This window comes from Nothobranchius furzeri, chromosome 5 (assembly GCF_043380555.1).
Source record: "Nothobranchius furzeri strain GRZ-AD chromosome 5, NfurGRZ-RIMD1, whole genome shotgun sequence".
Lineage (NCBI taxonomy): Eukaryota > Metazoa > Chordata > Actinopteri > Cyprinodontiformes > Nothobranchiidae > Nothobranchius > Nothobranchius furzeri.
This window is the reverse complement of record NC_091745.1, coordinates 58885331-58905612: the sequence shown is the minus strand read 5'-3', so window position 1 is coordinate 58905612 and position 20282 is coordinate 58885331. Positions and strand designations below refer to the sequence as shown.

The following is a 20282-nucleotide window of genomic DNA, read 5'->3' as shown; positions in this document are numbered from 1 at the left end:
CCTCCGACCACCACCAGCAGGTAATGTGGGTATGTGTCTTACCCAAGGACACAACAGCAGAATTCTCTGCCGGGAGCTGGGATCGATCCTACAACCCTCCGATTGCTGGACAACCTGCTATACCTTCTGAGCTAGATGCCTGCTGAGCTGAAACCACTCTCTTGCATAACAGCCAAGAGGCTCCGCCTCCACCTGTTCAAGCTGAAGCAACTTGATTCTGTCTGCAGGAGCCATGTGGACCTGAAGCCCCAATTGGATGTTTTAAATCATTAACTCAGAATTCTGGTTCTGGTCAAAAAAACAGGAAGCTGAAGTATAGAAATAAATTAATCACAACAGCCACAAGTAAAACATTTCTAATAATAAAAAATACAGACAATATAAGAGGATTCTTTACAAACAGAACCAGTGGGCTAACATAAACCTGGTTATGCTGTTCTAGCTGTGGTCCCTGGGTGACAGCAGAGTCTCTGGGCTCTGGAAGAACTAAAACTATTACCCAGAGTTCCAGAGGAATGGGAGGGAGGGGCATTACCTGCCCACACCTGCAGAGTCGAGACTCTGAAGACTGAAGGAAGAAAAACAGAAGCTTGACTCAGAAAAACATGTTACAAGAAAACCAAACCTGAGGTGTCCCTTCAGCACAGAGCAGGTCCAAGTTGGTCCTGAGTTCAACTAGATTACCTGGATCACCCTGATCCACCTGGATCTCACTGACTCAAGATTTCTCAACCCTAAACTGAAGCAGGAAGTACGACTGCAGCAGACATGGTGAGTTCACCGCCAATGAGTCCTGGCTCTGTGAAATGCCCAGTTAAAGACTACAAACCTTTCCTGTTCCAATCTAATGAAAACAAGTTCATTTAAATGTAAATCAAAACTATAAAACTCATCTGAGTTGAACTGATTTTACTGGTCAGTTTGTTTCCATGTCTTAATTTTTGTTTACAGCTTTAAAGACAGTTTGTTTGTTTGAGGTTTTTTTTTCAGTCCAATCAGAGCACAGCAAAACAGTGATGGATCCAGGTTAGTCATCAACAAGTCTCTGTTCAGTGTTCTGAAAATAAACAAAAAAATTACCCAAATGAACTTTTCACTGAAATATTTATTCAGCAGGAGATTTATTTCAGGTTAGAAATTTTGGTGGCATAATTGATTCAGACCTGAGCTTCACTGGTCACATTAAGCTTAGGCTATAACTAAATCAGCGTTTTATCATCTTCATCAAATAGCAAGACTCAGGGGTCTCATATTCAGACAGGACCTTGAGAAACTCATTCATGCATTCATCACCAGTAGGCTGGACTATTGCAATGGTCTTTTGTTTAGTCTTTCCAAAAAAGATGTGAAGCAACAGCAGCTTGTTCAGAATGCAGCTGTTCGTCTTATCAAGAACCAAGAGAACCAAACACATCACTCCTGTTCGTAAATCTCCACACTGGTTACCAGTAAACCACTGAATCGTTTTCAAAGTTCTTCTACTAGTTTATAAATGGCATGGGGCCAGAATACAAGTTGAATTTCAGTATACAGGTGCTGGTCATAAAATTAGAATATTATGACAATCTATCAGCTGACACCTTTGCCTCATTCACTGACAAAGTGGCAGCTATAAGCTAACAGTTTACTCAACTGGCCACTCCTGAACATTCACTACCACAAACTACTTCAAGCCCAACCATCTCAGGCTCTACTGCTTCATTTTCCTCTTTTTCCCTGTCACTGAGAACTGTGTGTCCAAGCTTCTCACGTGCAGCCGCCCTACTACATGCCCACTTTACCCCATTCCGACTAAGCTGCTCCAAGCTATTGCTCCTACAGTAGCCGCACCAGTCATACATGTGATCAACGCATCACTGACATCCGGTACATTTCCCACCTCTCTCAAGCATGCTCAGGTTAAACCGCTGCTAAAAAAACACATCTCTTCCTCCAAATCATGTGGAGAACTACCGAACTACCGACCTATCTCTTTCCTCCCTTTTCTGTCCAAAATCATTGAAAGGGTGGCTTTCAAGCAGATCACAGAATACCTCTCACAAAACTGTTTGCTTGACCCTTACCAATCTGGGTTCAAAAAGGCCCACTCCACTGAAACTGCTCTGTTAGCAGTGACTGAATCCTTAAAAGAAGCTAGAGCGACAGGCAAATCCTCAGTGCTTATCCTGCTCGACTTACCGGCTGCATTTGGCACTGTCAACCATGGCTTCCTTTTGTCCACACTCTCTACCATGGGCATCACAGAGAAAGCACACGCCTGGTTTGAATCGTACCTCACAGGACGATCATTCAGTGTATCTTGGCTTGGACAATCCTCTACCATGCACCATCTTGCCACAGGAGTCCCCCAGGACTCAGTACTAGGACCTCTTCTCTTTGCCATATACACCACCTCACTGGGTGAGATCATTCGATCACATGCCTTCTCCTACCACTGCTATGCAGACGACACCCAGGTCTATCTGTCATTTCCACCAGACGACCACATTGTTTCTGCACGAATATCAAACTGTCTCTCTGACATATCAAAATGGATGAAATCCCACCATCTCCAACTCAACCTCTCTAAAACTGAACTACTTGTCATCCCAGCAAAACCATCCATACAGCACAATATCTCTATCCGAAATGACTTCCTATCTCTGGCTCCTTCAAAGGCAGTTCGAAATCTGGGTGTTGTGATTGATGAACACCTGAGCTTTAAAGATCATTTTGCCTCCGTTGCTCGTTCATGCCGCTTTGCACTGTATAACATACGAAAGATCAGACCATACCTAACACAACATGCCACCCAGCTCCTGGTGCAATCTACTGTCATCTCCCGCCTCGATTAATGCAATGCCCTTCTAACTGGTCTTCCAGGCAGTACTGTGAGACCTCTTCAAATGGTCCAGAACGCAGCGGCACATCTGGTCTTCAATCAACCAAAAAAGGGCACATGTCACCCCTCTGTTCATTGAGCTCCACTGGCTACCGCTAGCAGCACGCATCAAATTCAAATTGCTAACACTAGCATACAAAGTCCGAGATGGTACGGCTCCCATCTACCTGAATCCTCTTGTAAAGGCTTACATCTCGGCCGCTCCGGTCATCACAGGATCATCGGCTAGCAGTGCCTACACCACGCTCAGGACAATCCAGACTTTTCTCATGCATCATTCCACAAATGTGGAATGACCTTCCAAGCACTACCAGAACTGCGGCTTCCTTTTCAATTTTCAAGAAACTCCTGAAGACCCTGCTCTTCAGAGAGCATCTTCTTAACCAGCACCTTGCCTGCACCCGTCCCCCCTCTCTACTGTCTACTCATTGTTCCCTACTCTCCATGACTGATGTCAATGTTGTTGTTGTTAGCCTCAAGGGCAATATGCCGATCACTTGTAAGTCACTTTGGACAAAAGCGTCTGCTAAATACATAAATATAAACATGACAAAGTTGATTTATTTCAGTAATTCTGTTCAAAATGTGAATCTTGTATATTAGATTTCTTCTTTTCACACAGACTGATGTATTTCAAATGCTTATTTGTTTATTTTTGATTATTATATCTGATGACTAATGAAAATCCCAAATTCAATATCCCAGAATATTAGAATATCAATTAAAACCAATGCACAAGGAGGGCAAGACACAAAAGTCATTGCTAAAGAGGCTGGTTGTTCAGAGCTCTGTGTCCAAGCACATTAACAGAGAGTTGAAGAGAAGGACAAGATGTGGTGGAAAAAGATCACAAGTAACAGGGATAACTGCACCCTGGAGAGGAGTGTGAAACAAAACCCTTTCAAAAATATGGGGGAGATTCACAAAGAGTGGACTGCAGCTGGAGTCAGTGCTTCAAGAATCACCACACACAGACGTATGCAAGACATGGATTCAGCTGTCGCATTCCTTGCGTCAAGCCACTCTTGAACAAGAGACAGCATCAGTAACATCTCACCTGGGATACAGACAACAAGGACTGGACTGCTGCTGAGTGGTCCAAAGTTATGTTCTCTGATGAAAGTAAATTTTGCATTTTCTTTGGAAGCCAAGGTCCCAGAGTCTGGCGGAGGAGGGTACATAATTCACGTTGTTTGAAGTCAAGTATAAAGTTTCCACAGTCAGTGATGGTTAGGGGTTCCATCTGCTGGTGTTAGTCCGTTGTGTTTTCTGAGGTCCAAGGTCAACGCAGCCATCTACCAGGAAGTTTTAGAGCACTTCATGCTTCCTGCTGCTGACCGACTTTATGGACTCTGCACCTGCACACTGTGCTAAAGCTACTGGTACCTGGTTTAAAGACCATGGTATGGTCCTTAATGGTACCTGACGTTAATCACTTAGATCTTCTATGAGGTTAAGGTCAGGCCAGTTTGCTGGCCAAAGAGGAAGATGCAATAGGCTAGACACTACAATTAAGAAGAGCTGAAGGCCACTATCAGATCAACATGGGTCTCATACCACCTGAGCAGTGCCACAGACTGATCAACTCCATGCTGCGCCACATTGCTGCAGTAATCCAGGCCAAAGGAGCCCCAACTAAATATTGAGTGCTGTACATGCTCATACTTTTCATGTTCATACTTTTCAGTTGGCAAAAAAATCTAAAATTCCTTTTCTTGCATTAGTCTTAATTGATATTCTAATTTTCTGAGATACAGAATTTGAGATTCATTAATTGTCAGTATCATTGTTATAATCATCAAAAATAAAAGAAATATACATTTGAAATATATCAGTTTGTGTGTATGAATATATTATACAAGTTTCACATTTTGAATGGAATTACTGAAATAAATCATCTTTACAATGATATTCTAATTTTCTGACCAGCACCTTTTATATGCCCAGCAGGGCTCTGAGATCCTTACGAAGCAGTAAGCTTGTGAAAACCCGGGTCAGACCTACAGCTGCTTTTGGTCACTATGCTGCACACAGATGGAATTCGCTTCCTCGCGACCTCAAATGTGCCCCAACTTTTAGATCAAAACTGAAAATGTTCATGTATTCATCAGCCTTTGCTCTGATGCTGCGCCTTCTGCACTGTGGCTGCTCAGCCTTTAACCTTACCTTTTTTTAATTTAATTTCTTACATCTAATTTTATTTGTGTATTTTTAACTTTGATTTTACAAATTGCTGTTTTATGTCATCACATTGATTTTAATGTCTTGTGTTTTGCTGACCTGGCACCTGGAAGGCACACTGAATTACTTCGGTGCATAAAATGTACTAATTAAATAAAGCCTGGGAGACTAGTTTTAGCATTAGGGACTAGTTATCGCCTAGGATGGGGGTGGATAACTCGTGAGAGCTGCTGTACAGTTGATTGACCTGTTCAGCAGCTCATCAGGCTCTGCAGAAGCCCGTTAATCACCTGCTGATTAAAATCAGGTGTGTTGAAGCAGTGAAGCAACTAAAACATGTGGGATAGTGGCCCTCTGGATTGGAGTTGACTCTGGCCTAGGAGACTGGATACAGCCAGTGAGACTAGTCAGTCTGGAAAATTAATTTCAACCAGTGAGATTAGTTACAGCCTAGGAGACTAGTTATGGCTGAGAGGATTAGTTGCATACAGCGGGACAGCCTGTTAGTCTTGAATACTAGTTGTAGCTTGACAGACTAGTTATGTATAGAGCGTGGTAAAATGCATTCTCTAACTCTGCTTTAGCTTGAACAATGTACTAACCAGTCTGATTTTATTGAGGCTTTCCCAAAAACATTTAAGGAACTTTAAAAAATCCTGAATTCTCATTCTTGTTTTTAGCACCATCTTCCATTCTGCACCATATTTGTTTGTGAGGATTTAATCATTTTATTGAGCTTCTTTCCTTTGTTTTTTTCTTTTCTTTAAATTATGTTTACGAAACAACTCTACTAAATTATTATTGTATCTGTTTGCAATAAGCTGCTGTTGGTATGACGGCCTGTGTTGGATATGAGGCTTCCGAGTCCAAATGAGCTTCACCTGCACAAATATTAATTAGGAAGGGAAGATACTCTGGTAATTCAGATGTGCAGTAATCATCAGTTTATTATTTTTGCTCATGTAGACACACACACACACACACACACACACACACACACACACACACACACACACACACACACACACACACACACACACACACACACACACACACACTGCTTCCTGCATTTCGGCATGTTCTTGCAAGACAGAAATGTTGGGAATGCAGCAGCAGCAAGGCTCTGGAGACAGTAGGGCACAAGGAGACTCTACAAGGGTGGAGTCATTGACATCATTCTAATGTCAGTTGAAACCAGCCAATCAGATCTCTGTGTTCATGAAGTTTGACCCTTTTTTGCTGTTTACTTTCTGAAAGACAACTTTGTTTCAATGGAAACAGCAGTCATAGTTGCAGGTGGAGAGATGTCACTCCGACTCAGAGGTAAAACAAAACAAACACAAAAGAAGGGATGATTCTGATAACGTGTAAACTAGGATGAAGGCTGCCAGTTTATTGCTTTGGATCGACCTACATAGACTTAGATGTGTGTGTAAACACACTAAATGTTGCAGAGCAAACAGTCAGTTGTAGAGTCATGTTGCTGTAATCCAGTCAGAGGCGAGATGTCCAAATATCAGGAAATAAGACTCCAAATCCTGTCTAAAGCTCAGCTCTGATGTGGCAATTTTCTGGCTCCTGAAACCGTGCACTGGAGCTCTTTCTCCCAGAGTACAACTTACAAAGCATTTATTCCTACTAAAGACCCCTGCAAACGTTTTGATTAAACAAGTGTTCCCCATCTTTAAAGGATTTGGGTTTTCTGAGGCTTGTTGGAAGCAAAACCCTTCTTGGTCTGCCAGTTCAGACAGGTGCATTCTGCTGGATCAAGACTAAAATCCAGTGGAAAAGTCAAATAATTGTATTTATTCACTTTTATTGGTAGTCCGAGTGCAGTCTGAATCACATGGGGAGGTCAAGGGGTCAATGGGGGTCAATCTGACTGTGACTATGTTGCCCCCTCAGGGCAGTAAGGAGCAGTACCACTGGCAGGCCCAGAATGTAAAGGTGAGCGGCGTGGATGACATGGTGCTTCTATCCAAGATCAACGAGGACGCCATCACCGACAACCTGAAGAAGAGATACATGGACGACTACATCTTTGTATCCTCTACACGGTCTGTCTTTGCTGGTCCCCCTCCATCTGTCCCTGCTGGTCCCCCTCCATCTGTCTTCAGAAAAGAGTCCATGAGACAAGGTGGTGGTTCTGGTTTTGGTTTCATTTATAGTTCTGATTTACGTCCCATCCTTGACCTGCTTTTGTCAGACTTATATTGGTCCAGTTCTAATCTCAGTGAACCCGTTCAAACAGCTGCCATATTTCACTGACAGAGAGGTGGAGCTATACCAGGGAGCGGTGAGACACACACACACACACACACACACACACACACACACACACACACACACACACACACACACACACACACACACACACATACATCTATACAAAGAGTGACTAACGCCCACCCTTCACCCCCACCCCAGGCTCAGTACGAGAATCCCCCCCACATCTATGCGTTGGCAGACAATATGTACAGGAACATGATGATTGATGCTGAGAACCAGTGTGTCATCATTAGGTGGGTGTGGCTTCAAATTCACCGATGTAATGCATTTCGATTTTTGAAACCGATTGTGTCATGGTGTTTTTCAGTGGCGAGAGCGGAGCAGGAAAAACTGTTGCTGCCAAATACATCATGAGTTATGTCTCTAAGGTTTCTGGAGGAGGAGAGACGGTTCAGGTGAGTGTCCGTTCTAACAAACTGTATTCAAGATCAGTTTTCAGAGGTCTCTATATGCTCACCCTCCAACTCGCTGACTCTAGAGCAGACTCGATTAGAGGTTAATCGGCGACTGTCACCCTGGTTGCCAGCTTTCTGATATCATCATTGGATTAATTCTGAAGTCACACAAACATGAACAGCAGTAGCAATGGCTCATAAAGACGTATTTCATTTACATGTTGCTACCACGGTTGCTCTGGTAACCATCACCAAACACCACGCAGCATGTCAAAGATATCATCCTGCAGTCCAATCCACTGCTGGAGGCCTTTGGAAATGCCAAGACTGTTCGCAACAACAATTCCAGTAGATTTGTGAGTATAAATTCATAGTATCAATACCCATTCTCAAAAGTACAGACACAGACTGACAGATGTGTACTCTTTCAGGGAAAATACTTTGAGATTCAGTTCAGTCGAGGGGGAGCTCCTGATGGAGGAAAAATCTCCAACTTCCTGTTGGAGAAAAGTCGAGTGGTTTCCCAGAATCCAGGAGAGAGAAACTTCCATATCTACTACCAGGTACTACAAAATGTATTGCAGAACATACTACAACATGTATAATAGTTTGTCCTTATAAATTTATACTTCTTTCTCCTCATTTAAAAAACTGATGTAACTGTACTATACCTGTTTGTGATGTCAGCTGCTAGGTGGGGCTAGCAAGGAGCAGAGGGAGAACCTGGGCGTCACAACACCTGACTACTACTATTACCTGAACCAGTCAGGAACCTACACTGTGGAGGACATAAATGACAAGAAGGAGTTCTCAGATACAATGGTACTCTAATCTGCCCATTACCTTCTGTCAGTGGTGGTGGAAGAAGTACTTGATTTATTTTCTTTACTTAACCCTTTGATGCATGAATTATGAGATCTTCAACCATGATTTTTTCAAACAATTTTTTTCATTCATCTTTAGGTGTGAATGAAACAAATTTCAACAAATATTTTTTGTAACATTTTGTTAATTTACAAATAATTTATTACATGTCCAGCTCAGTGGACAGCGTGCATTCTGAGCATGAAATATGTTGGCTTGACTTACTGAAGTCCAAATGGAGGGGCTCACATGCAATAAAGTCTTCAACAGCTGTGCTTAATCGCAAAAATAAATAACAATTTTGAGTACCTGTCCACTGTAGTGACCTTTATGCATCAAAGGGTTAAGTAAAAGTACAGATTGAGGTAAAAATATTGCTTAAGTAAGAGTGGAATTATCCTATAGATATTTGTCTTAAGTAAAATAATTGAAGGATGCATTTTCAAATGTACTTAAAAGTATTCTAACATTTGAATATGCATTGTGTCTGTAGACGTGTGTTGTAGAAAAAACCCTAATTACAGAGCTTTTGACTTTGGTACTGCAGTCTCGAGCACAGGCAAGGGAGTGTGCTGCTGGTCTCCATCAGCAGAGCGGGGGTGGGGTGAGGGCTGGACAAAATGCAAATGAAAGTACTTTTGAAAATATTTAGAAAATGATGTGGAGTAGAAAGTACAGACAATTGCATTAAAATGTAGTGGAGTAAAAGCTCAACGTAGGCCTCAAGAAAATAACAATAACAGAAATTACAGTACAGAAAAATGTACTCAAGTACAGTAATAAAGTACTTGTACTTAGTAACATTCCATCACTGTCATCTATGTGTCCCTGCTCGTAGCTATATGTAAACATATGTGTATACCTGTGTGTCACTGGATCACCACCTTGCTGTGGTGGATAAGCTTGCAGGTGCCAATGATCCTGAGAGCAATGCTGTCCTGAGCTTTTGGTTCTGGCAGGGTAACTCATAGCGATAAGTTCAAAGGGCAGGTTCCAAACAAAGGGGGGTCCAAACCAGATCTAAACTGAATACTTGGCAGAAAATGAATAAGTCACACCAGCAGTGATGGCAGACAAAGGCTGTAATAGCGGGTGGTCCTAATTTGTCATGTGCCCATGCCATTGGATCTTGGGCTACCCATTAAGACTCAGACTACCACCCAATAGTAGCAGCACACCTGTAATTCCTACTTTACCCCATACTTTATCATCCACAATAGGCTTAAAATGTGGACCATTTCAAATACTCAAATGCAAAAGAAAAGTTATATAAGTAGTATCAAGACAAGTCTGAAGAACTGAGGAAAAAATGACCAACAACAAGGAGACATGGAGAGGATTGATCTGTGAAGGTGCAATCTGTGTACACCTGTGTGTATGCCCATGTGTATATCTGTGTACTGTGGTATATGTCTGCGTACTGTGGTGCATACTTGTATTTAACTCTGTGTCCTTCAGGGGGCCATGTCTGTTGTGGGTCTGTCTTTGGATGATCAGGATTCAGTTGTTCAGCTCGTAGCAGGAATTCTCCACCTGGGAAACATCAGCTTCAGGGAGGAAAACAACTACGCTGTGGTGGAGAGTCAGGATTGTAAGATTGCAACTCACTTCAGAGAAGTCCAGGTTGAGGAGTGTAGACCCAAGATATTCTGCAGTAGATCATCAGGATTGTCACCAGGTTGTTACTGCATCTATGATTTCACAGGTATGTGTGTTTGTGTGTCTTCCTGTTAGTCCTGGCCTTCCCATCATACCTGCTGGGTATCCCTCAGAACGCCCTCTGCAGTAAACTCACCAGCCGGATCATGGACAGTAAGTGGGGTGGGAAAACCGAGACCATCTCTGTCACCTTGAACACGGAGCAGGCCTGTTTCTCCAGAGATGCCCTGTCCAAAGCTCTGTACGCTCGTCTCTTTGACTTTCTTGTTGATGTGAGTCCCTGCAGCCGGTGTGCAGAATCTACTTCATGTCCGTGTGCTTTTCCTGCTCACTCAGTGTCTATTGTGTCGTTGTGCCAGAGTATCAATAAAGCCATGCAGAAGGAGCAGGAAGAACACAACATTGGAGTGCTGGATATCTACGGCTTTGAGATTTTCCAGGTACAAAGTCAAGCTAGCTTTATATTTGGAACTGAGCTTCACTCAGTACCTCAGATTTTCTATATGGGGTAATGCTAAAGGGTTTCTTGAGATACCTATCAGTAGTGTAACCATTCACTGCTGAGGGGTTCTCCGCTGCTTGTTGTTGAGATGAACTGAACCTAAATGGTGTCAGTGTGAACACTGCCCCCTACAGTAAGAACAGGTGGAGAAACTCAGTCAGCTGAGCTTTGATCAGGATTGTACAGCCAACATACAGCGATAGATTTACTGATTGGTTCAATTATTGATCGTCTGTTTGAATATTTTCCTTTCAGCAAAATGGATTTGAACAGTTTTGCATCAACTTTGTGAACGAGAAGTTGCAGCAGATTTTTATTGAACTCACGCTGAAGGCCGAACAGGTAAACTGTTTTTGATGAACACCATCTGGACCCCAGGTGTTAAACTGTGACATGGTCTCTGCTCCAGCTCATTATCACATCTGGTAGCCACAGAAAACAAGCCATCTAGTCGTCTGTTTTAATCTCACAGGTTTAAAATTTGTAGACATGTTATGACAATTTTAGATTTGTCACACGTTTCTGTTGATATTCACCAGAAGTGTGTTTGTGCTGATCATGTTGTCGTGTGTCTGCAGGAGGAATATGTTAAAGAGGGAATCAAATGGACACCTATTGAGTACTTTAATAACAAAGTTGTCTGTGACCTCATCGAGTCCAAACTGGTGAGTTGACCAATCACGACTCAGGGTGACCTACTCAATTGTGTTCTTTACAGGAGAGCTGAGTGAGCAGGGGATTTTATTTTATAAGGGCAGACAGGAAATAGAATAACTCAAGCTGGCAGCCTCCTGTTTAGGACAGACTGAAATGTACGGTAATGAGTATGACCCACTGAGCCAAAACCCAACACAGGTACTGATACACACTTTATGCTGCAAAACCTTGAAGGTACAACTTTTAAAACTTAATCAAACAACAGCTTCTCCTCAAGCAGACCACGCACCATTCATCTGTCTGGTTGCTTTCCAGAATCCTCCAGGGATCATGAGCATCCTGGATGATGTGTGTGCCACGATGCATGCTAAAGGTGAAGGGGCGGATCAAACGCTGCTGCAGAAACTGCAGGGACAAATCGGATCTCATGAGCACTTCAGCAGCTGGAACAAAGGATTCGTTGTTCACCACTACGCCGGCAAGGTCCTCACTACACCTGATCACAGAGCTTACCCCTTCACTGGGCTCACCTGTTCACTGAGCGCGCGTGTGTGTGTGTGTGTGTGTGTGTGTGTGTGTGTGTGTGTGTGTGTGTGTGTGTGTGTGTGTGTGTGTGTGTGTGTGTGTGTGTGTGTGTGTGTGTGTGTGTGTGTGTGTGTGTGTGTGTGTGTGTCCAGGTGTCGTATGATGTCACCGGGTTCTGTGAGAGGAACAGGGACGTTTTGTTCACCGACATCATTGAGCTGATGCAAAGCAGCGAGTTGTGAGTTTTCAGAATGATTTGGATAATTAAGTGGTCTACAGTTTTGACACAGATGTTGCTTTTAAAGCACGTCTGAAAGGTGTTTTGATGTCTTCACATCTGGTTTGGTGATTTCACTACCATCAGATTTTTACCAGCAGGTGTTTCGATTTCAGCTTGTTCAATGCTCAAATTAGCCTGGCAAGCCATGTGTTGATGTGAACATGTAGTCCGGCCATGACGTGATAGAGTTCATTTGTGGGGTGGGATTGTCTTTGAAACTATCTCTGCATGCTATTGGACAACCAACAACATGATACTCACTGCTACGGATGTCGGTCAATGGGGCAGTCCACCATACACTGTCAAAGAAGACGCAAATACATTCTTTTTCTAAATAAAGGCCTCAAGTATCTCTATCTGCTCTTATCTCAAAGTAAAGCCCAAGTCTAAACGGTCCAAAGCTGATACCAAAGCCGTTTCAAATGAGCCAACGCCATCGTAGTTGTTTTGCTGAGTTGCATCATCGTGCCCACAAAACCGATGGGGCACTGTGCAAAGCAAAATCATTCTGCTTCTGTTACGGTCCGTCTAGATTTCTAGGCTTCATTAAAACCTCAGTAAGCTTCACTTTCACCATTATCACAAAGTTCTTAATAAGCGCCTGAAAAGCGCTGTGCACTGTGGCAATCCCATTTTGAATTGTATGCACGATGTGTTTGTGGTCAGTCCGTTCATTAAAGCGTTGTTCCCGGAGAACCTGGAGGCAGAAAAAAGAGGGAGGCCAACCACAGCTAGCAGCAAGATCAAGGTGAGACAAATTCTTCACAGGTAGTAGTAATCAAATACATAAATAATAAAAATGATATTGGACTCCCAACAACCAACAGTTACCATAGGTAAAACAGTGATATTTCCCTCCCTACTTTCCTAGAAACAAGCAAATAGTCTGGTCCAAACCCTCATGAAGTGCACCCCCCACTACATCCGCTGTATTAAACCCAATGAGACCAAACGTCCCCGGGACTGGGAAGACAACCGTGCTAGACACCAGGTGGAGTACCTGGGCCTCCGGGAGAACATCCGTGTCCGTCGGGCTGGATATGCATACCGACGACCCTTCAATAAGTTTCTGCACAGGTGAGACATCAGATACAGAAGGAATGTGAAAACCATGCTTCTCCAAGGGTCCTAATAAGGTATGCTGCAGATATGCCATCCTGACCAAGGAGACCTGGCCTCAGTGGAGGGGTGAGGAGCGTAAGGGCGTCCTGCATCTCCTCCAGTCTGTCAACATGGATCAGGATCAGTTCCAGCTGGGAAAAGCTAAACTCTTCATCAAAGCACCAGAATCGGTAAAAAGTATTTCAGGAAGAAGTTTTTCCTGCTGAAGACTTTCTGAATCCATTTTGTGATTTGAGAAATATTGAAGCTCAGAGATTCTGAAGCAGAGCCAGGATTTTGAAACATGAACTGAAGGATACTTTTCATCACAGCTATTCCTGCTGGAGGAAATGAGGGAGAGGAAGTACAATGGTTATGCTCGTGTCATTCAGAAGGCGTGGCGCAAACACATCGCCGTCCGCAAATATGTCAAGATGAGGGAAGAAGGTAAGACTAGTTTACTGCAGCTATCCAGGACCTTCTGAGTCTCACTTAGACTTTTTTTTGTCCTTCAGCCTCAGATATTCTCCTGAACAAGAAAGAACGGCGCAGAAACAGCATCAACAGGAACTTCATGGGTGACTACATTGGAACTGAAAACCATCCTGAGATCAGACAATTCGTTGGACGAAGAGAAAGAATCGACTTCGCTGATGTGGTGGTGAAGTTTGACCGAAGATTTAAGGTGGAATGCTCAAACTTGTTTAGTATACACTCAGTCTTATCTGATGGAAAAAGATTAAAAGACCTGTATCATGCTACGTTACACCAAGACGGACACAATGTATGATAAAATATTGCCATTGGTGCTATTGAGATGTTATTTGTTATAAAATATTAATTATTTTAGCAAGCCATACCTTCTGCCTGCAAATGAGACGCTTGGATTTGAGGAAACCCTGCCTCCTTCTGTGTGAATTCCACAATATTACATGACTTCAGACCCAGAGAGCGCAGATTCAGGTTTGTGCAGATTCAGGCAGTCATTTCCCACTAAGCTACATTTTCAGACTTCTAGAAGCCTCACTGTGTCTCTGAACTGAAAATAATCAGAAAAAAACATTTAAACATATGACACTACGTTCTTCATGTGTCCTCAAATTATGTATTTGAGCATTAATTGTTCGATGTGCGTGAGTGTAACCTTAAAACATAACTGCTAAGTCGCTGTGGGGACACCAAGCAGCTGCAAACTGGGGCAGAGGTGCATTTAAATAGCAGGAATTGCCTGAAACTGTCTGTAACTAGTGTCTTTAGATTGGCAAATTAGTTTGCAAAGTAAAAATATACATATATTGGCTGAGGTTTGAGTAAGGATTCTACACAAAGTTTTATAAATAAGACCCTTATGGCTGTAACTAGATTCCCAGGCTATAACTTGTCTCTCTGGGAGACAAAATCAATAGTAAAATCTATGTTGATGGTGAACAGGTAACAATAGAGTGAGTGAGATAATTACCGCTAGTTGTGAATCTTATCTCTATGTAACGTGATGAAGGAGCTATTCCTCCAAGGTTATTTATCCTCTATCCACAGTTGCCTTTGACACAGAACCAGAGTGCATGAGACAGCCTCAAGGTCATGCATTTGCTTCTAAACTGTTTACTTTCCAGCAAAAGGAAGACAGAAGATGAAGGGACTCTTTTCTTTTGTTGAATCGGAGAGCTCGGTTTTTGGTGAAGCTAGTCGGGACGGCTGTTGGTCGGTGGTGCGGTGTGGCCAATCTGTGAAATCACAGTGTTGTGACTTGGTCTGGTTCGCTGGACACGGTGACACACGTGGGGTGGACAATCGCATGACTCATTGCTGCGCTGGTCCGATCGGGGCCTTCCTGGTCTGGGGCACGGCGTGGTCTCTGTGGTGTCTGTGGATCTGCCGGCTTTGATTTGGCCGGAGTTCGGGGCATCCGGATTGATGGAGCGGTTCCGGCGCCATCTTGGATTCAGTTCTCAAGATCCCATGGAGTTCACCGTATGCTAAGTGAAGTATTGGACCGGCCATTCTGTACTTCTCTTTTTAAGCTGAGAACCATCAAGCTGGGAGAAATCTGTTGTTTTTACTAATGTTACATCTACATGGTAAACGGCATTCGACATCCATATAGAGCTAGCAGATTCAGTCATGTTAACATAATGTACAGGTGGTAAGAAAGTGGTAATTACTGGTATGTTTGGAACACTGGCTTTAGTTTCAGGTTCTCTGAGAGATTTTCAATGTGCAATTTAAAAAAAAAAGATTGGCATCAATTGAAATTCTTAGGTCCACAGACTCGATTGCACCTTTAGCTGAGATAATGGGTAGAAGAAAGACGGGCATCGTGTTTAAATTTGAGAACAGCATGCTATTTGTTTTATTAGCATTTACAATAGCTTGTCAGAAAATAGATTCAAATACAGTTAGATGTTTAAAGACCTGGGCTACAGTTTTACATGAGAGTAAACAATATCAGCATAAAAGTGTAAAGACGCTATCATAATTATTTGAGCAGCATCATTCATTTAAATTGTGAAAGAAGTGGGTCCTAAAATTGAGCCTTGGGGCACGCCCGTGGTGAGAGTTAGGTATTCTGCAGCAAGAAGCACACAGCTTACAACCTGAAAGATGGTTAGAAAACCAGCCAGCAGTCTCGTCTGAGTATCCAATATGCTCTGGCTAAGTCTCAGTCAACAGCAACAGCGTAGTCTTTGACATTCAATTCATCATTTAAACCGTTTCTGGCTAAACAGAAACACTATGCTGCATCCTGAAGCCAGACTAAGGCAAAAAAAAAAAAAATTGATGTTAAAGAACACAAATTGTCCCCTATCTGATCCCTCACCGGCTGTTCTACGTTCTTTGCTAAAATGCAGAGTTTAGAAGTTGAGATGTATTTATTTAATGTGGTGGTGTCACCTCCTTTGAATGATGGGGGAGCAAAAGCTACTCCTGCTGATTTCTCCCTCGTATGTTAACACAACCCTGAATGCTCCGGAGCAATAAGCTGACTACCTACCTCTTTTTTTGAGGAGGTGGTGATTATTTAAGTTGTTAATAATAATTAGGAGGCTGTGAGGATGGACTTGTGTATCACTGACTCTGGATTTGTGACATTAAGCCCGTGATGAGGACTTGGTAATAGACTAAACATCTTCGGGGGTGACAGTGGAAGATGAGTTAATTGTCTACCTCATAACCTGAGAGTTGCTGGTCGTTGTGTCCTTGGGCAAGACAGTTCACCCTCCTTGCCTGCTGGTAATGATCTGAGAGACTGTTGGTGTAGATTTTGTAGCAGCCTCACCTCTGCCAGTATACCCCAGGGCAGCTGTGGCTTCAATGTAGCTCATCTCAGCCAGTGTGTGTGTGAGTGAATGCACTATACAAATAAAAGCCATTTGAACAGATTCCCTGCCGGATTTTGTGGCATTTTCTTGAGTTGTATACTCTCCAGTTTGAATTCTATCACCAACCTCAGCTGTTCTCACCCTCTGTGGTCTATTTTTTGCCGCCTGCAGCTGTTTTATGGCCACTGGCATCCACGGCATATGTGCTGGGTCTTGATCTTGTGAGATGCCACAACAGGACTGTACAGTCCCCTACGTTGGTAAAATTCTCAGTTGTCCAGATCTCAGAGACACTGGTCTGATTTTATTCTCAAGGGTCTGCTGCTTTCACTTTAGCTATTGTTGTTGTTGCTGTGATCCAGATGTTTTAGTTCAGAGGTTGATGGTTTGCTGCTCGTCCAATACAACCAGCTTTCTTCTGGTTGTCTCACATGTTCATGTTCTACAGACAGTAAAACGGGACCTCATCCTGACCCCAAAGTTCCTGTACATGATTGGACGTGAGAAGGTGAAGCAGGGTCCAGATAAAGGCCAGATCCAAGAGGTTCTGAAAAGGAAGATTGAGCTCAACAAAGTCCAGTCCGTTTCTCTGAGGTATGAGAACTCAGAACTGGAACTAAAATCAGGAGACAAAACTATAATCAGTGTCAGAACCAGAACTAAAGCTGAAAGACCTGTAGCTGTCCTGTGTCCCTGACACCCGTCCTTCTGCCAGTACCCTGCAGGATGACATCTTCATCGTCCACGAGGAGGAGTACGACAGCGTTCTTCAGAGCGTCTTTAAAACAGAATTCCTCAGTCTTCTGGTAAAACGTTACCAAGAGAAGACTGAGAAGAAACTGCCTCTGAAATTCAACAACCTGTGAGTATTAAACAGTCTGCTCTGTTGTTTTCTGATGCTTCTGACCCCACTCTGCTGTCCAGATTCTTTTGTATGATTCCAAGACCCTTTCTGTTCTGTATTCCATCTCCCTTCAGTCTGGAGTTTAAAGTGAAGAAGGGAGGCTGGATTCCATTTAGCTCTTCAGGCTCCAGGCAAATCCAGTTTCAAGCAGGTCAAGGGGATACGGTGTTGCTTAAGCCGAGTGGGAAAGTCCTGCAAGTCTCCATCGGACCGGGTCTCCCCAAAAATTCTAGTAAGGTCCAACCGGATTCCATCACAAGGTCTGAAACATTGTTGGCTTAACATAACTTCCTGTGTATGATCTGTAGGACCAACAAGAAAGGACAACCGCAAAAGCTGTTACGCTGGCAGCAGAGCTGCGCCCACTAACCAGGACAACTCTGGTACGTGTTACTACCTTCAGGTGTCACAGCCTCTATGTCTGATTGGGTAATATCTTTGTTTTTCTTTGAGAAGCCTCCTTGAGAGGAAGTAAGGCACAAAAAGGACAGCATACCTCCTACAGAGGCTCTCTGCTGAAGAAGCAGGCCAGCATGGAGCACCCCACATTGCCCCGCCTCCACAACAAACATCGCTCTGGCAACCAGCCCTCTCAGAACCAGGATATGGGCTTCATGGGTGTCCCTGATCAGGGTGCAGCAGGGTGAGATGCTCAAACACTAGAACCAAAAATGTATTAATTATTATTAACAGAAAATCAAGTAAAGCTATCCAGTTTTACCAATAAAAGTGCCCATGTAACCAGCAACTGCCAGGTTAATGGTTTCTGTCTTGTATCTGAGCCAAGGTGATGAAGGTCTATCGTCTCACTAGTGACAGGTTTCCCTGGTTTTCATCTGCAGGCTGCATCGGCGCCTCTCTAAGGAGGTGAAACCAGTTCCAGGAGTGGGTCGACCCAAGCCTAAGCCCCGATCTCCTCATTGTCGAGCTTTGTATGCCTATGATGCTCAGGACACCGATGAGCTCAGCTTTAATGCTGATGATGTCATCGAGATAATAAAAGAAGGTATTGATCATCCTGCTCAAAGTCCTACAGGCACCATTTTCCACTTAAGGATAATGGTTTAGGGGCAGCAGTAGCTCAGGTGGTAGAGCAGGTTGCCTCATGATCGGAAGGTCATGTGTTCGATTCCAGCTCCCGCCAGGGGTATTCTGCTGTTGTGTCCTTTGGCAAGACACTTCACCCAACTTGCCTGCGTTGGTGGTGGTCAGAGGGGCCGACAGCGCCAAATGGCAGCCTCGCCTCTGTCAAACCGCCCCAGGGCGGCTGTGGCTACAAAGTAGCTTCCCATCACTAGCAGTGTGTGAATGTGAGTGCATGTAAGTGTCTTTGAGTGTCCTAAACAAGCGCTATATAAGTTCGATGATGATGATGATTATTATTATTATTAATATTATTAATACCATGCTAGCTCAAAATTATTTCATTTTTTAAAATTCCACTTTTAAGTAACCAGGTGAGTCTACTGTTCTCATTCACGATGACCTCATCAAGAGTGTGAATATGTGCTTAGAGTAGTGGTGACCACCTGCCCAGTATAATTCCCCAAGGTCAGATGTAAATGGTTACAATGCTGGGTGATGGCGGCTCAGGGGTTAATTCACTATGTTACTGGTGGGTTGCCAGTTCAAACCCAGGCTCTGCCTGTGTCAGTAGTGGCCATGGGCAAGGCACTTCACCTACCTGCTGGTGTGTATCAGAGGGACCGGTTGCTTCTCTCAGTAATCCCCTGTAACTACAATGTGGTTCATCAGTGTGTGAATGAAGTGCTATACACATGTAATGTTGTTAAAGTGTTTACAGAGCAAGGCTCATCTTCCTGCCCATCTTTGTGTTTCTGTAGATCCATCTGGTTGGTGGTATGGTCGGTTAAGGGGAAAAGAAGGCATGTTCCCAGGAAACTATGTGGAGAAGATCTAGACCTCCTCTATGGGGTCAGGGGTCATTGCCTTGCAGCTGTAGCCACTGGGACATCATTTATCTGCTTCCCAGATATGAGGCAATAACCCATTCACGGGTACATGTTTCAGCCTGAGTGACACCTGTCATTTATCCAGAGGGTCAGAAGTCAGTCCCACTTGGTTTAGCATCTGATCATCTCAGGGTTTAAAGTAGAAGCTCAGTTAGTGTTTAAATCAGTGTTACCATGGAGATCTATCAAGTGTAACGTGCCAGCCCTTCAAGCTCCAGTGTTTTTATGGTCATAAAACCATAACAGTTTTATAGCTTCCCCATAACAAAAGGGAGCGATGCGTGGGATTTTAAAACACATTTTGTCTCTGATCAAACAGAAAATTAAATTGAACTAGAACAAAAGATTGTTGGGTTTGTTTTCTGTACATTTTAAAGATTAGATGCATTTTTTAAAATTAATTCATCTTTGAGATTAATTAAATGTTGTTTGTGCACCAACTGATTCTGGATCAGCCAACAAACTGATGTAACACAAAGGCAGATGGTCAAACTGAAATAAAATTGAGTCCAATGAACCTCTATGTTCACATTTACTTATTCTAAATTATATCATGGGTAACGCTTCCTTTTACAGTCCCTAATTACTAAGTACTTACATGGTAATTACATAGTGAGTTAAAGTGTAATATTGTTTCTGACTTCTTAGTTATTACCACGTAACTCAAGTTCAATTCTCGTTTTTATTTTTATTATTATTATTAATAATAATAATAATAATAATACATTTAAAAGCGCCTTTCAGAACACCC

The 20282-nt window shown here is 43.1% G+C and overlaps 1 protein-coding gene across 1 annotated transcript; it reads left to right on the top strand.

Moving 5' to 3' along the window:
- The first annotated feature begins 613 nt into the window (after nt 1-613).
- On the top strand, nt 614-20048 carry myo1eb (myosin IEb). Its single transcript, XM_015949549.3, has 27 exons — nt 614-771; nt 6968-7105; nt 7269-7358; nt 7490-7584; nt 7659-7746; nt 8013-8102; nt 8178-8309; nt 8434-8568; nt 10069-10201; nt 10345-10541; nt 10629-10709; nt 11027-11113; nt 11350-11436; nt 11744-11911; nt 12106-12191; nt 12900-12981; nt 13105-13310; nt 13381-13525; nt 13667-13781; nt 13850-14019; nt 17103-17248; nt 17370-17516; nt 17633-17790; nt 17867-17941; nt 18015-18201; nt 18401-18564; nt 19403-20048. The coding sequence occupies exons 1-27, from the start codon at nt 769-771 to the stop codon at nt 19477-19479; spliced, it is 3282 nt and encodes a 1093-aa protein (XP_015805035.1). The 5' UTR covers nt 614-768; the 3' UTR covers nt 19480-20048.
- The last annotated feature ends 234 nt before the right edge of the window (nt 20049-20282 follow it).